Consider the following 18,629-nt stretch of genomic DNA (forward strand, 5'->3'; position numbering starts at 1 on the left):
TCCAACAAACCACATTACAAATGGAGAATATAATTTGTTCTTCATATTTAAAACATGTTCTTTTTTTTTCTCAATAAATAGAATGAATGTTTTCTTTTGAACTATTAGCATGAAAACAAACTGACATTTCTACCAATATTTTATGATTTTTCATGTTCATCGTTATTTCAAAATAAGCGTCAGAACACGCTTTATAAGTCTAAAAATATACTTGTTGCAAATTAATAAATTACTGTTCCTGTGCCATTTTGAAAGACACCAAAACTACAGATTGTAAGCAACTGATATATAGTTTGTCAATGTTACTTTAGGTTTAGACTAAGATATTATTATTTTAAATGTATAATGGCAAATGCAGCTGGTCACTCCCATAAAATAAACCTCATATAAAGGAGGCTTTATCATCCTGATGGGGTTTTTATTTCTTGCACATGATCGACTGACTGTATATATTCTTGGTCAATATGTGCATGTTAATAAATGTGCATGTGATTTTATTCTAAAATAATTTTATGATGTAAAAAGTAGGGGTGGTCAAATATACACTAAAAGTCAGTAAAAGTCCCACCAAAGCTGCATTCATTTGATCAAAAACAGAGGAAAAAACAGTAATATTGTGAAAAGCTTTTTACAAATAAAATAAAATATCTGTTTTCTATGTGAATGTAATTTATTGCTGTGATCAAATCTGAATTTTCAGCATCATTACTCCAGTCTTCAGTGTCACATGATCCTTCAGAAATAACTCTAATATGATGATTTGACACTCAAGAAACATTGGTGAAAACAGTTACGGTGGAAAACTGTGATACATTTTATTTCTCAGGACTCATATTGATATATATGATTTATATATGTGATACTGTGTAGTGAGCTCTAAAGTGTTCTGGCTTTGCTGTAAATAAGACGGATGGGTCTAATACGGCTGAAAGTGTGTTAGTCCAGTGAGATATGATATTTGACGTGCTGGTGTCCCAGTGTGTCTCGTACTCGATCATTTGTGCCTCTTTCATACACAAGCTCCGTCAGAGAAGAGAGAAAAGCAGCGGACCGTGACGGACAGCCGGCCCATAATAATGTTTGTCACGTCCGGCCTGGAGCGAAGCGCTGTTGTGCCGTAACACTCCAGAACCAAACATCACACGCCGACAAATAAACAACACCCTCGACAAACACAAACGCCCGACAACAAATGACAAACAAACTCCGAACGCAACGCCTGACATTTACTTATTCCCACAGTTACTGATCAAAAGCTTCTCGCCAGAATATCAGACATGACTGTTACTGTGATGGCAGTCCAGATTACATTTTATATTGTAATATAAATATTAACTGTATTAATCACACAGCTATATATAAAAATGGATATATATTCTGTCCCATTTTATTAGCATACATATACAGTACAATCAAATAGGGAAATATATACCATATACAGTAGCAAATGTTTATATCCTCATAAAATGTAAGCTATATTATCGTCCAGCTGTAATTTGTTATAATAAAGGCCTTCTGAAGTGGAGCAATCCGTTTGTGTAAGAAATATATATATATTTATAACTTTATAGGCTAATGGAAGTACGAGTCGAGTTCTAACCAAAAAGTGACCTCTGACCCGACGCATCATGAGTGACCTCTGATCCGACGCATCATGAGTGACCTCGACCCGACGCATCATGAGTGACCTCAGACCCGACGTGTGACTTATGGTTGTAAACTCAGGTGAGAGTATAACACCTCTGACCCGCCGCATCATGAGTGACCTCTGACCCGACGCGTGACTTAAGATGTAAGCTCAGGTGAGAGTAGACGACCTCTGACCCGACCCATCATGAGTGACCTCTGACCCGACGCATCATGAGTGACCTCTGACCCGACGCATCATGAGTGACCTCAGACCCGACGCGTGACTTATGGTTGTAAACTCAGGTGAGAGTATACGACCTCTGACCCGCCGCATCATGAGTGACCTCTGACCCGACGCGTGACTTAAGATGTAAGCTCAGGTGAGAGTAGACGACCTCTGACCCGACCCATCATGAGTGACCTCTAACCCGACGCATCATGAGTGACCTCTGACCCGACGCATCATGAGTGACCACAGACCCGACGCGTGACTTAGGATGTAAACTCAGGTGAGAGTAGACAACCTCTGACCCGACGCATCATGAGTGACCTCTGACCCGACGCGTGACTTAAGATGTAAGCTCAGGTGAGAGTAGACGACCTCTGACCCGACCCATCATGAGTGACCTCTGACCCGACGCATCATGAGTGACCTCAGACCCGACGCGTGACTTAAGATGTAAGCTCAGGTGAGAGTAGACGACCTCTGACCCGACCCATCATGAGTGACCTCTGACCCGACGCATCATGAGTGACCTCAGACCCGACGCGTGACTTAAGATGTAAGCTCAGGTGAGAGTAGACGACCTCTGACCCGACCCATCATAAGTGACCTCTGACCCGACCCATCATGAGTGACCTCTGACCCGACGCATCATGAGTGACCTCAGACCCGACGCGTGACTTAAGATGTAAGCTCAGGTGAGAGTAGACGACCTCTGACCCGACGCATCATGAGTGACCTCTGACCCGACGCATGACGTAGGATGTAGGAGTAGCGTAAGCTTTGACGCCTCTCGCGGTTCAAACAAACAAGGCTGGTCAACAAACTCAAGCTCCTCCCACATTTCTCTGTAAAAATTCTCGTTTTAGACTTCTAATTCAAAGTCGGTGTTTTGTTTTGTTTTGCTCTATCCTCTCGCTTCTGCATTCAACAATACGTCATGCGTTACAGGAAGCCAGTGTTTATAGTTTATAAAGTTATAAATATGGATATTTTTCTTACAAAAACCCATTGCTCTGCTTCAGAAGGCCTTTATTAACCTCCTGGAATTGGAAGATATATTTTACATAACTCTTATTTTATTTGTCTGAAAGAAGAATGTCATATACACTTAGGATGGCTTGCGGGCGAGTACATTTTATTTTTCTGTGAACTAACCCTTTAACATCCTGATTTTTTTTTAGTAAAGCTGCTTTAAAAACAGTGTGTATTGTGTGAATAGCGCTACACAAATTAATTTGACTTGACTTTGACTAGATTTGTGAAAGAATGAGAAAATATGGCAGAAAGAGTGAGACGGGTTGGACAAGAGAATGATTCAGGGAGAGTGAGACAGAAAGAAGGGGAGAGAGACAGGTTAGTGCAGGTTGAGAGAGAGAGAGAGAGAGAGAGAGAGGGGGAGAGAGGGAGATAGAGGGAGGGAGAGAGAGAGAGAGAGAGAGAGAGAGAGAGAGATTGGTGGAAAGCGAATGAGAAAATGAATGTAGTTTCCCATGTAGATGTGAAGCATCACACCATCTGTGTTTGACAACAGGGAAACAGAGACTGAGTGAGACGCATGCAGCGCTGCTCCGTTCATTAATGAACACAGCATTCATTCACTCAACTCTCTCTCTCTCTCTCTCTCTCTCTCTCTCTCTCTCTCCCTCTATCACTTTCTCTTGGCTCTCTGAGTAAATAGCTTTTTCAGCTCCTCTTCAGACTGCAGACAGTTTCTCTATGTAGATGTTGAGCGCAGGATTATACTCTTCAGAGTCTGATTCAATATCTGATCTGTTATTGTGATGACTGAACTTTAATGTGCACTTCATCCTGGATCCCTCAAACCAAACACACCATCCAGCCTCATCTGGTGAGTAGACCGTATGACCAATATATTTATATATACATACAGTCATGGTCAGAATTATTGGCGCCCTTGGTAAATATGAACAAAGAAGCCTGTGAAATAAATCTGCATTGTTAATCTATTGTTAATTTCCCCCCCACATTCATGAGTTTTACTTCAATGAAAGGTTAGATTTTGGTTTTTTTAATGAAATATCAAAAGGATTAAAAATGCAGATTTATTTTCACAGGCTTCTTTTATCATATTTACAAAAGGTGGCAATAATTCTGACTAGAACTATATAAACAAAAGTTTGGGGTTTAAATGTAATTGAACGAAGTCTTTTATACTCACCAAACCTGCATTTATTTGAATAATACAAAAAATACAGTGATATTGTAAAAAAGTATTATGATTTAAATTGACTGTTTTCCGTGTGAATATATGTTAAAGTGTAATTTATTCCTGTGATCAAAGCTGAATTTTCAGCATCATTACTCCAGTCTTCAGTGTCACATGATCCTTCAGAAATCACTATAATATGTTGATCTGATGCTCAAGAAACATTTATGATTATTATCAGTGTTAAAAACAGTTGTGCTGCTACATATTTTTGTGGAAACTGATACATTTTATTTTTCACGATTCTTTGATGAATAGAAAGTTCTAAAAGAACAGCGTTTATTTGAAATTGAATCTTTTGTAACATTTTAAATATCTTTACTGCCACTTTTGATCTATTTATATATGTATCAACATTTTTCAACATTGTTAATAATAATGAATGTTTCTTGATCATCATATTAGAGTGATTTCTGAAGGATCATGTGACACTGAAGACTGGAGCTGAAAATTCAGCTTTGATCACAGGAATAAATTACACTTTAACAATATATTCACATAGAAAACAGCTTCTTGAAATTGTAATAATATATTTTTTAAATGAAATATCAGCCTTGGTGAGCATTAGAGACTTCTTTTAAAAATATTAAAAATCTTACCATGCCAAACTTTTGAACGGCAGTGTATATATAAATCTCGTCATACCACCCTGCCCTAGAATGAATCATCAATCCAAATGTTGATCTAAATCTGAATAAGCATTAATATTGATCTCTCACCCTAAAGAACTCTTTGGTGGACCCAGAATCCAGAGTCCCGTAGGCGATTTCTGTCTGTTTGGCGAGATCTTCTGCGCTCTCGATCGGCGACACCATCCGCTCCACCGTGAGGAAGGCGGCCAGGTTCGCCGTGTAGGACGAGATGATGATAAGAGTGAAGAACCACCAAACTCCTCCAACTATACGCCCAGACAGGGACCTGAGACACACACACACACACACACACACACGGAGAATTTAACAGCTAAAACCACTACACACACACAGTACATTCAGAATGAGATTTCAAGCCTGTAACGTGACCGGTAGAGTAGATAGAGTAAATAAATGGATTTGATACTGTTCCAGTTTATCATGTGAATCTTAAATGCCTCCATCTGATTTATTATTTGAATATCTCATCTATAATCTGCTGTTTCCATTTGTTGACACACAGTTGTCAATTCAAAGGTACAGAGATTGATTGCACCAATGCACATTTATTCAGAGCGTTCTCTAAAAAAACAGCGTGTTTTGCAACTCTGCAGAAGACTGACATATTACAGGTCTTGTTTGGAGACAACTACGCTCTGTTTCCCTCTTTAAAGATGCATATTGTACACTGTAAAAAGGATTTATTGAAGTTTACTGGAGTATCTTTTACAAGAAAATACCATTTCAGTCTTTCTACTTCAAAATGTCATGTTACTTGCCGCTATTGCTAAATTTACTTGCAATGTCTGGGCGGAAATTCTTTGATAGTAAAAAAAAATGTGGTGCACAAATAAGTAAAATCTAAATGAGACTTATGTCTGATTTCATTTTGCACATTTTTGCTTTGTTATTTTAGACTTGGAAACAATCTCTGGTCTTACTTCACAAGGTAGTAATATTACATTCCTTTAGAAATGACTTTACACTACTTCAAGAAGTGACAGAACACTCATTATAAGCTCATAAGACTGCGCCTGCGAGACCTGAGAAAAAAATCGAGTCTTCAAAAAGAATCCAAGATCTCATTAAAAACACGTCATTCTCTCACTTTAGACTAATCTACTGAAACACACCACAAGCTACTCTGACCTGGGTTCATCAATAAGAATGGAAGATTCGTTCAAAAGCCGTAGTAAAATTAAATTACCCTAAAATACCAGGGAAATGCATTTGATACGGCAGTGCGCTGCAGGGAACGAGACAGTTTCTTCACAGAAGCTGTGATGATAATAAACTGTTCAAGCCAAGCGTTTCCCATTGGTCCTCTCAGTAGAAATTAGAAAACAAAACCATCTGTTTATTTCATTCTTGCTAGTTACCAAAGTCTGACACATACTGACAAACTATTGTATATAACCTCACATTTATCATCTTAAAAAAGTCTTGAAAAGATTGAATTATAGCCTATTAGAAAATTAAATATAAGCAAACATCAACTCTATCGTTATGTGTTGAAATTAACCATGAAGGAAGTCAATTAAAGATTGAAGATCTTTGTTTACACATTATGTATTGGCTATTATTTAAAAGTCAAGTCAGTTATAAAGTTCTGCATTTTCAAAACGTATTTTTTTTATAGATGCATACAGAAAAGAAGTGGCTGCATTCTAGCCAATTAAGATAAAGATGCGGTTTGAGTAATGCGGAACTGAACCAATCATAAATGAATACTCATGCTGCTATTATCCAATTACTGCGGCCCACAGGATGTGAGGGGCGGGGCTAATCAGCAGCGCTCAGAAGTGAATAAAAGGTGGGACTTCAGAAAGGTTCAAAATATAATGATTCATATGTGTGTATTTATTTATTTGTTATATTGGCATCATATATATCTAAAGATTATCTTTAACATCAGTCAAGAGTTTTATCTTTTGTGTTTTACCGGTTGACAGTAAAGACACAAATGTGATGTAAACATAGGGATATGCTAAGTAAGGTACAACTTCTCTTTATAAACCTTCCCAGAAGATCAACCGTTGTTTCCCTCAGCGGATTGACGGCTCGTACCCACGGGAACAAACCTGTCGAGGTCTCAAACGTTTGGGATATTATTTTAAAAGGCTTGTCGGACCCATAGACAGTATAAGAAGTGGACAGAGCCATCTCATTGGAACTCAGTTGAGACAGTTGAAGCCGATTTTTAGCGATTTTTTAGACTCAAACCGACTCAAACTAAGCTTGATGACGTGAGCAACCTGTCTGACAGACGTAAATCTTCTAGTAGCCGTGCGTGAAAATTGCCAACGTTAATCACTTCATATATATTCACTTGCCACATACCGAATTATTTCCAATTCCCCAAAAACGTTGTTGAAATATTTTGTCCCGTTGCTTTTATGGACTCATTATCTATGGGCTTCTCCCTTGACGGGACGTCCCCCCGATTGCCTCCGAGCTTCTCCTCCTGTCTATACGGTAATGTCTCTATTGTGCGACAAAAAGTCGCGTGGTTATGACGCAATCGTTAGCCTGTTTTTAACAAAAACGGCTTCTACGGGGCCATAACGTAAATACAAAGTAATGGAGCCTTTTATACATTGTCGTGTTTATTTAGAAATATATAATGGACAAATGAAGTCTTTGGACGCCTCAGATGTAAAGTTATTCGCTGTCAAAGTGACGCCAAAATGAATGGGAGTCAATGGAATGCTAACAGCAGGTGAAGTTCTGCTACAATGGCGGCTCCCGCGAGGCTTCAACTTCCGGCTGATGGATTACCCCCTTGGTCGGACCGCTACTTTTATCTCCAGGAGCGTCGCCGCGTCTGCGCATGCGTCATACAGGTAAGCGCGTTTCCTTATTACGCATGATTACGTCATACGTGAAGCAGATGTGGACAATAAACAGTAGGCTACTGGAAGTTTTTTTCTTCCTTTTTCTTTCTTCTCATAACTTTCTTAAGCACTTAATTTTGCAAGTTCCGCTACTTTGTAGGCTATTTTAGCTTAATGTCTGATATCTTATTTGTATATACTTTAAGTTTTATATACTAATTATATACTTTTATACATTTACAATTAAGGGCACATTTGACTTAAAGGGATAGTTAGATAAAATAATAGATAAAAAAATAGATAAAAATAGAGAATGGCGGAATTCACAACTAATGACACAGAGGAACGATATGGTATGGAAGCTTGTTTCCGGCACAGAATAAAATATTTTAAAAGATAATTGCAACTTTTTTTCTCACAATTGTGAGTTTGCATCTCGCAATTCTGACTTTTTGTCTCATAATTGCAACTTTCTATCATGCAATTCTGACTTTATAACTCCCAACTGCGTGTTATAAAGTCAGAATTGCGAGATATAGCCTAGCTAAACATGCAATTCTGAAAAAAAGTAAAAATTGCGAGTTTATTTCTCGCAATTGCAAGATTTATCTCGCAAATCTGACTTTTTCTCACTAACTGATGTGAACTGATGTAAACTCGCAATTGTGAGAAAAAAAAGTCTGAAATGTGAGATAAAGTCGCAAATACCATTTTCATTTTTCATTATGTGGCGGAAACAAGCTTCCATAATTATGGGTTTGAATCACGTTTTGAGGGATTTTCTTTCCAGATGATGAACTGGGACAGCACATAAAGCCACATCAAGCTTGAATGTACTGATGTTAAAAGCCCAAATTCAGTTTACACTTTTAATGATGATGCTTACTGTTAAGGGGCAAACAGATGTAAACGTGACAATCATCGTTGGTGTGTGAATGGGCTTTTACACTGATAGAATGTTCAGCACTAAAAATGAAACTGCCAGCGATGATGTCATAATGGCCTTTAGATACACTGTAAAAAAAACTGTAATTTTACTGTTTTATTTTACAGATTTTTCATGTATTTTTGAAATGTGGTAAAAAAAAAAAAAACCTGTCAAATTACAGAAATATACTGCAAATGTACATTTCCTGTGTAAAATTACATGAAAAACATGTAAATGTGAATAACAAAAAACAATTTTTTAAAACTTTTTTATTGTTTTTTTCACAGAAAAAATACTGTGAAGAGAAGACATATGCAAATGTATAAATACTTCACAAATATAAAAAAAAAGTTTTTATATTTATATAATATTACATATTAATTAATAGATTAGCATTTATATACCTTTTACCGTAATGAAAAGAGAGAAAGAAACATGGTTTATGAAATTGGTCTGTTAATTAAGATACGTTTATTCACTTTTTCTTTATTTATTAGGTTCTTTGATTATATAACATTGTACGCCATTGACTGTGTAAAAGAGCCTGGTGAATAAGTTTATTTAAATAAAGAAAAATTACTGAAATTTCCCGCGTTGGTTATTTTCTGTAATTTTACATTTTGTTTCTGGCACCCCAGCTGCCAGAATATTACCATTTTTGTTTTTTTTTACGGGGATTTTTTTTTTTACAGTACACCTGATGTTTGCTTTAACTTCTGATGTGAGCTGGCTTTCTCTCTGGGATACTTTTACTCAAAACTTTTAACACTGGAGCTTGTCTAGTCATGATGTCAATGTATAGTCCTGCTCAGTAGTGTATTCAAGGCATATTTGTGGCGTGCGTGTAGTTCTCAACTTCCCACTGTCACTGCTTTGCTCAAAAATGAATATTTAATGGTGACAGTTCCAGCAGAGCCGAGAGAGCAGAGCGAGAGCAAGACATTGACCCTATCTAAAGTGTCATGTCCTCAGAGAATACCTGTACTGATGAGAGAGCAAAATCATGCCTTTAAAGGACAAATCTCTAAATCCCCCGCTCTCTCTCTTTGGATGGGTTGAGAGGCTGGTGGATGAGGTGATAATGCAGTCTTTGTGTGGTTGTGTTTATTTGTGAGCATCTCCCGCGTCTGAGCGTGTGTCATCAGAGGTCCTGTGCAAAGTCTGCTGCTATTTCTTCTGTCAAATTTCTGCACATTTCTATTTTCACAGTTTGCATTGTCTTAGCATCTGATTCAATGAAGGAATTTATGCAAATCAGGTGATGGTGCAGGATATGTATTATTAAGCTACAGTACGTCTGTTATCGGGCCGGTTCTGAGCTGGCACACTGGGAAATAATGTTCAGTGTCATTCCAAGAATCGGCTTGTTAATATTCGTAAAAGTATGCCATAGTCAAGTCAAGTCACCTTTATTTATATAGCGCTTCTACTATACAAATTGTTTCAAAGCAGCTTTACAGAGATAACAGGAAAGTAAAGTTGTAATAGTATTGTTAAATTCAAAATTAAATGTTAAATGTCCCCAACTAAGCAAGCAAGCCAAAAGCCAAGGCGAATGAAGGCAAAAAAAAAAAAAAAGGCGACAGTGGCAAGGATATATAACACTCGAAAAATATTTAGGCCTGAATTTATTATTTATATATTTGAATTGCATGTAAAATTTCCATGCATTTGGATTAACATAAACATAACATAAAACTTAATTAGTTTTAACATAAACAAACTAATACATATAATTAGGGATGCACGATATATCGGCCACTACAATCGGTATCGGCCGATATGTGATCATTTTTAATGTTTAGTTTATTTAAGAGTTTGACAAGGCAGGATATTGAAGGACAAAACCCTGAAATGTATCAAACAGAACACATACTCAAGACAACCGTATATACCTAATTAAAAAGTACAAAAACCTGAAATACATCAGGCTTCATACAAGCAGAACCTGCAAGTTATCTATAAAACAGTTTAAGAGCACGTGGAATAAAAGAAAGTTCATGTCTTTTTGATTTACTCCTGGGCACAATAAGTTCTCTACGCTGCCGTAGTAGGTAAATAGGTGTTGGAGCCACAGACAGGAAACAATGCAGTGGTGATGAACTGTCCTTGAGTAGTTTTGTAAAAGTACGTATAGTGGCCTCATCACGCCTCTCACTCAGTGATGGGAGAGAAGAAGTTGGAACACCTATTATCCGACAGCAACGTTTTTGGACCCTTTCCAACTCATCAGAGAGACCTTTTGGTAGTCCACCCCATACTGGACTAGCGTACTCAAGAACTGGCCGTATAAATGTCAAATATATTTTCATTAAAACATCACATGGGAGACCCGCGTTTTTAGCAACACAGAGATAGTGGATTCTAGGACGCACCTTCGAAATCATGTACTTAATGTGTGCGCCCCACGACAGATCAGAAGAAATTTGAACTCCAAGTAGTTTAAAGGTGGAAACTCTGCTAATTAGATGTCCTGATATTACAGGAGAGGAAGGGCAGGGAATGTTTTTGTCTTTCCTGGCGCTAATGACCATGTCCACTGTCTTACCTCCATTCATTGCCAATGAAAATTCATGTCCCCATTCCGCCACTGAATCCAAAGCCTTCTGTGTTAACCCTGGTAATGTTATCGTTATCGGCCTGATAAGAAAATTTGTGAGATATATTGAAACCTATAAATAATGTATTATTTCCTTCAGCTGAGAGTCTTCAGATGCGCACTGTTTAACATGATGGTTTTGAATTATTGAAATATGATTAGAATCCCTTAAAAAAAAAAAGGAAAATACAGTCAAGTCAAGTGCAACACATGCAGCGCAAGTCTGTCATATCGGCTACATAAAATTATAATTAGAACATTATTATTTATGTTTATGAATATTAGCAACTCAGCTGAAGGAAATAATCCAATATTTATTGGCTTTAATATATTGGCCAAATTTTCGAATTGGCCTGATAACGATAACGTTAAAAATGAGCATATATGGGCCGATGCCGATATATCGTGCATCCTTTAGAAAAAAGCATTAATTTCCTCTCGTATTATACAAAAAATCTACCGTCAATCTTGTCAGCAGAAAATAATAATTTTCAGTGTTTTAATGCTTCTATCTGCTGTGAATTGCAGTATGTTGTATTGAAGACGTTTACTCAGTTCATACAATGCCTGGGAATCAAACACATGACCTCGTGTAGCAAGCGCCATGCTCTACTATTAGACCAGTTCAGATCTGGTGACGTTTGAGTCTTTGTGGCCGATTTATTAAAGGGTTAGTTCACCCAAAAATGAAAATGATGTCATTAATGACTCATCCTCATGTCGTTCCAAGCCCGTAAGACCTCCGTTCATCTTCAGAACACAGTTTAAGATATTTTAGATTTAGTCCGAGAGTTTTCTGTCCCTCCATTGAAAATGTATGAACGGTATACTGTCCTTGTCCAGAAAGGAAATAAAGACATCATCAAAGGAGTCCATGTGACATCAGTGGGTTAGTTAGAATTTTTTGAAGCATCGAAAATACATTTTGGTCCAAAAACAACAAAAACGACGACTTTATTCAGCATTGTATTCTCTTCCGGTTCTGTGGGGATCCGCGTTCACGAGTCCGCAGTGACACTGATGACGTAAGACGCTGCTGACGTGTATCTGGTGCGTCCGTGTATTCGGGTTCAAATAAATATGGCTGGGCAAAAAAATGCAAGTCTTCCTCTGTGTGGAAATCCTTAGACATGTTTGTGAAGATTGTTTTGTTTCCAGCGTGCGTCTCCCTCAGACTGTAAACGAAGCTCGGGCGCACCAGACACACGTCAGCTCGTCTTACGTCAGCAGCGTCACTGAACGCAGATTGACAACAGAACCGGAAGAGAATACAATGCTGAATAAAGTCGTAGTTTTTGTTATTTTTGGACCAAAATGTATTTTCGATGCTTCAAAAAATTCTAACTAACCCACTGATGTCACATGGACTCCTTTGATGATGTCTTTATTTCCTTTCTGGACAAGGACAGTATACCGTACATAGATTTTCAATGGAGGGACAAAAAGCTCTCAGACTGAATCTAAAATATCTTAAACTGTGTTCTGAAGATGAACGGAGGTCTTACGGGCTAGGAACGACATGAGGGTGAGTCATTAATGACATCATTTTCATTTTTGGGTGAACTAACCCTTTAATCGAAGAAGCTCATATGAGTCACTTGTTTGTGAATCTGTTTGTGTTGTTAGCATGCAAACTACTCTTTCTCATTACATTCAGTTCAGACCGCGAGCTCACATTCACAACGCGAGTAAAATATGATTTCTTTTGTCGTGGCGCTGTGGATTCAACATCAGCGCAGGAATCACTACTTTAAAAAGCAATCCTGCTGAGGCAGACCGAGAATGACAGACTGAAGTGTTGTGGCACAGATATGAAGGACAAGCTGAGTTTGATAACAGTGGAGGAGACGGAGGACAAAAGAATATGAAACGAACAAAAGAGAGAGCGAGACGTGCCCAGCAGAATAGATCCGTGTGTGTGTGTGTGTGTGTGTGATGCATCCTGACAGGTGTTGTACCCTTCGTGCTAATGTGTGCTCGTCCTTCTCTGCTGAGTGTACACGTTCAGAATACACTAGTTTTAGTTTGTATGTTTATATATAATAAAAAAGTGTATATTAGAACTATTACAAATTGTACTAAACCCACACACACAAGCCATCAGGCATATTGTTAAAGAGTTTAATGCATTAAAAGCACATTATATTGGGTGTTGATTGTGGTTTAATGCATTACATCATTTATTAAATGTATAACCACGAATAGGCACTTTTTTTTTTTTTACAAAACAAACAACCGATAAAAAAATCTGTCAATTGTCAAAAGAATTATAAACCTTTTCTGTTTTCAATGTTTTGAGTGAAAAATGTACTCAAACAAACACACATTTTATAGATTTTGTATCTCATTTGCAATTATTAAATTGCATCGGCCACATTGCATTTGAGACTTTCCTCCCGTTTTGAAATGATTGGCTCAAATTGGCTGTCCACTATATATAATGCATAAGGAATGTCTCTATAATGCATTAGATGCTTCAAGTAAAGTGTGACCTGTTATTGAAAGAATTTTTTTTTTAAACCAAGGCTAAATTTTTTCATTTGTTCAAGAAGAGGTGTGCAATTCTCTTTCTGTCTGCGTGACTGACAGCCTAATTCAAACTTCAGCGGGAGATATTGATGGAATATCCTGATGTCAGAGAAGGGAACATGAGCGAGAGACAGAAACACACACACAGAGAGAGAGAGAGAGATAGAGGGGCAGAAACAGAGAGCAAACGAATTTGAAGAAAAGATCGTCCTGGCTCTTTGCATGTTCAGTCACTGTGAGATTTGATAATGGAGAATCAATTTGCTGCAGCTGCTATTTACACAAAGACACATTCTTGTGATTGTTTTATGGACGCCAGCGTAAAATTACACTTTACAAAATGCGTGTGTGCGCTTCAGTGCGACTTGGACAACTTGAAACAGTATTTACAATGCATTTGATTTCTAAAATGTGACATTTCACAGCGGAACATGCTCAGAGAAAAATGAAGTTGACTTTATCCACTGTAATTTGATTGGATCATAATGATGTTCAGCTGAACGGGAAAGATGTTTCAGGGGTGGAGAAAGTTTTTCACAATTTCAGAATAATATCGATTAATTGTGTACAATAAGCCCAGAAATATTTATTGAGAAAGTAAACGGGGTAATCATACACAAACTATTGAATTAATAAAAGTAATAAAGTAAGGTACATATTCCTAAAATCATTAATAAAGATTTGAATTAATCTGCATTTAAAGCATGCATTTTTATTTTTAAAGGTCAAGAGTTTAATGGCTATAGAAGTTTTTTTTTACATAAAGAATAATTTATTTGTTGCTTTTATTGCAATAATTAAATAATTTAATAATTATACTTAACTAATAAGTAATAACTTATGTGTAACCTAACTCATAACTTAATTACTTGCTTGTAAGCCTACATGCTAAATAGTTGTGTTATTGATTTGAATTTACTCTGAAATTTACAGAACTTCGTTTAACAATATAGTTGTTTTAGTTAGTTATTTTTCGGAAGGAAACAAAACATACTAAATAGCAAAGAATGTCTTAAGAATGTTATTTAAATATATAAAGATAGATTTTAGACACCTCTGAAAATTCACTTTCCAGATACAGAAATGTCAAAATTTAATACATTAAGTAATCAAAATAACACTGCATAGTCTTCACTGTATAAGTTAAACAGAGATTTATCCTTATTAAAGTTAAAGAAGTTATTCAGTCAAGAGTGATTTTGTCTTTGTCCTTAAAAACACAAACGGCAGCAGGTTTATTAGGCTGCTGTCACTTTAAGAGCGAATGCATTGATCCAACATAATGATACACGTGCGTTATCTTTCTCAACTGTTTACTTTCCCTTAACACACAACCGACTATGTTTACCAGAGACGGGCATTTTTTGACATAATTTTGTTTTAATTTGTCCGTTCAAGTGCAAGAAGACAAGAAGAAAGAAGAAAACTGTGCTTAATTTAGTATTTGCGTGCTGTATTAAACACAGCGTTTCTAGGCGCGCGCTTTGGATGTTTGCACACAGAGTGACGCACTTAATTATTTACATTGGCAAGCCTTAAACTTTCAAAGACAATGCAGCAACTGTCACGGGCATCGTTCATGTTTGTTCACGTTCATGTTCTCACAACATTGCATTGTTAGAATTCATAAAAATGTTACAGGCCAATTGGCGATTGACATCATTTCATATGCTCGCTAAAACTGTTTTTTACTCTCATTTGGCGCTTGGTGAATGTTCCATCATTTAGATGATGAAATGTGAATCGACAGTACATTCATTTAAAAATAGCTCCGTCCCTGGGTAATATACGAGAAAGAAGAAAGTCCAATAAAAAGTGTGTGTGAGTGTACTAAAAGAGTTTCGTGCGGATCAGTAATGTCCTTTAATGCACAGAGCTGCTGACCAGGCTAATGCTAATGCCAGTGCCACGTTTCAGAGGATCTGATCGCTTCTGACACCATTAACCTCTCAGAAACCCCTCGACGGCAGGCTGGTTATCTGTGTGTGCTCGGCAGGTGAAAACAGCCTTTGAAACCAGCAGCGTTTGGCAGGAACTGTGTTTTTTTAAAGCTATGGGTAATGCTGCGAGTTCCCTGACACGGGTTTAAGTCCTGCGTTACAACACACACCGAGCCATGGTAGTGCAACGTAAATGTTTCATAAGAAAAGGCGTGAAAATGTTATTGTAGAACAACAGTAAGATCATATTCACAACTTCACCCACTCGTCACTCTTGCTCTGTTTCTGTTTTTTTGGGGCAGACTCTGGTAATTTGTGCAGTTCTGCGGCCTCGCCTTTCCCCGAACCCCGGACATCAATTTTTCATTGTGCCGCATTCTCCAGCTATCAATAATAAAATGCTATATTCTTATGAATATTCTAAAAATAAAGTGTGATTTTTCTGCCATGCAGCTGCAGGGATGAAAGTTTAATGTTTGTCTTGAAGGACGCTGAGATGGTGAGCCTGTCCAACTTTAATTTTGTGTCTCGGCTTCTGGGGAGCCCTTAGGTCGGAGCAGACAAAAGCAAAGGAATTATCCGCTTTTCCACTTCAGACGAGGAAATATCTGCCGTGTGCATTACTGGAGATCCGGCCTATTGGAGCTTTTCACGTGTGGTGGAAAACCTGAATGAAAGATGTGTAGCATGAGCACACTGACTGAACTGTAAAGGCCCTGAGTCGGACACTGAGTCCAAAATTTACGCATGCGTTTTTTCGTATTTGTGATTCGGTGGCTCTGAATTGTCAAAACACCATTCAAACTGCTTGCTACGGATGCGAAAAACGCTGCAGGCGTGATTGACATAACGTGAGGTCGAATTTTTTTTTTAACGTGCGAAAATTTCAGACTCAGTGTGCAATGGCCTTAATCTTCGTAATTTCAGTCCCTCCAGAAAAACGCGATTATGCGATGGCATAATCAGCCAAAGTCCGCATATTTATGCGGGGGCCGAATTTTTTCAAATACGCCGCATAAATTGCCGATTTCCACGCAAAATATGCAGGGCTTGCATGATTTCATAATCCCCGCATTTTTGTTGCAAAAAAGTCACATATAGTTTAGCAGAAAGCTGGAAAATGTTGCGTTTACTTCACACAAGAGCAGCCGTTTCCCCCTGCTGCCATGGGAACGTTATGAAGTGACGTAATTACGCGACGTGAACATCATCGAAAAGCTGTAAAATAGGAAACACACATTTCATTTTTTTATATTTTATTTATTCATTTTTACTGAAGTTGTAGCATATTCCTTTTGTAAAGCTACAGAACTTGTTTGACTCATCAATGTTTTGTAAGTTTGAGCCGTGCGTTTATTAAGGTCTGAAATAAAACAAGAACTTAAATATTCCCAGCACTTTCTGTGATGTGTTATGCTTGCTTATCATAGGAAGTAATAAGAAATGACTCTTTACATTAAGGAAGTAGCCTAGCTCCCTGAGAACAGGGTGTTGGGGGAATCACTTTTTTCTCTTTTTCATCAAACCGCAATTTTTGCAAGTTCCCACAATTTCATCGCATAAAATTGCATAAATATCCCGCATATTCCATCGCATTTTTTAAGAAAACGTGCCGCTAATCAATGATTTTTGCCCGCAACAATCACAAAAAAACTCACTCAACGAAACAATGCTTTCCCGCCATTGACAGAATTTTTCGGAATTTATGAAACAATGCTTTTTCGTCATTTATGAAACAACACTTTCCCGCCATTGACAGAATTTTCCGTCAATTATGAAACAACAGTTTTCCGTCAATTATCAAACAATGCTTTCCCGCCATTGACGTAATTTTCTGTCAATTATGAAACAACGCTTTCCCGCCATTGAAAGCATTATCCGGCTTTCCGTGTTTTCACTTTTATATGGTAGAGGTGCTATTATGCACAAAATTTACCACATTTTGCCATCAAAATAAAGGAAATTTAATCAAAGCACAAAATCTTGTCTCCTTTTCTGGTGAAAGTCTAAAGAATATAAAAAAGGTACACAAATATATTTATATGTGAATAAATCATTCTTTTGTGTCAGTTCTTTGATTTCAGAAAAGAAATTGGCCAAACTCGGTCTGAATCGAATCACTTTATTAATTAATTTTTTAGTTACTTTGAGAAAATGCAGCTATTGCTGTGTGATGTGAATAAGAATTTAAAGGTGCATTGTGTAATATTTCTGAGGATCTATTGACAGAAATGCAATATAAGATCCATTACTATGTTTTCAGTGGTGTATAAATACCTTGCACAATGAACCGTTATGTTTTTATTACCTTAAAATGAGACATTTTATCTCCATAAACGCAGGCACCCCCTTCTATGAAGGTCGACATATTGTGTCGTCATGTTTCTACCGTAGCCGACAGCGAACACACAGCGCTACAGAGCGCGTTTCCTCACTACCTTGAAAAAGAAGTTTTCAGTGGTGTATAAAGACCTTACTTAATGAACCGTTATATTTGTATTACCTCAGAAGGAGCAGTTTTACTGAATAATTAAGTAAACATAATTTCTTCATTTATCCTTGTAAAGAAACCTCATTGCTGAACTGGCTACTCTCTGCTGTCTCACACAACGACATATTTTCCTGTCGGCCACCGTAACTTTTGTTGGTTGCAATTCGTAACCTCACCACTAGATGCCGCTAAAGATCACACACTGCACCTTTAAGTGTCAGACATACTCAAGAAAATTAACTCTCTCAGAGAATTTTTAACATGAGCATATATTGAAAGTGTTTTTGCCAAAATATCTAATTCAGTCAGATGAAATCCTGCAGGAAATCGTGCTGGAAGTTGTCACCTCACTGTACTGTTAGTTGCCGGTAGCGCTTGTATTCGGTTGTATCAGACATCAGCATCACTGTCTGAACACATTTACAGTACTCGTTGTTTACAGAGAGTGGATGTGGTCTTTAGCACAGTTGAGATGGTGGGGCTGTTGCGTTCACTCGCTGACAGATGTGATCACACACTTCACCCCTTGACAGTTTTATAAGCACTTAGGCAAACGCCTGAAAATTCTTTGAGAAACTTGCAGTTAATGGGCCA

At 37.5% G+C, this 18,629-nt stretch overlaps 2 protein-coding genes across 7 annotated transcripts in view; one reads left to right on the forward strand and one right to left on the reverse strand.

The window, feature by feature from the left end:
- The window catches only part of gucy1a2 (guanylate cyclase 1, soluble, alpha 2), a 188,046-nt gene that overhangs the window by 96,194 nt on the left and 73,223 nt on the right, over positions 1–18,629 (forward strand). The window lies entirely within an intron of this gene.
- The window catches only part of gria4a (glutamate receptor, ionotropic, AMPA 4a), a 123,153-nt gene that overhangs the window by 18,611 nt on the left and 85,913 nt on the right, over positions 1–18,629 (reverse strand). For all 6 annotated transcript variants that reach the window (XM_077207123.1, XM_077207126.1, XM_077207121.1 and 3 more), the window contains exon 12: positions 4,802–5,000. In XM_077207123.1, the coding sequence (XP_077063238.1) occupies positions 4,802–5,000 (199 nt within the window). The remainder of the gene's footprint in view (positions 1–4,801; positions 5,001–18,629) is intronic.

Source organism: Siphateles boraxobius, unplaced genomic scaffold (genome assembly GCF_051911475.1).
Source record: "Siphateles boraxobius isolate OS27281-9 unplaced genomic scaffold, OSU_SipBor_1 6, whole genome shotgun sequence".
Taxonomy (NCBI): Eukaryota; Metazoa; Chordata; class Actinopteri; order Cypriniformes; family Leuciscidae; genus Siphateles; species Siphateles boraxobius.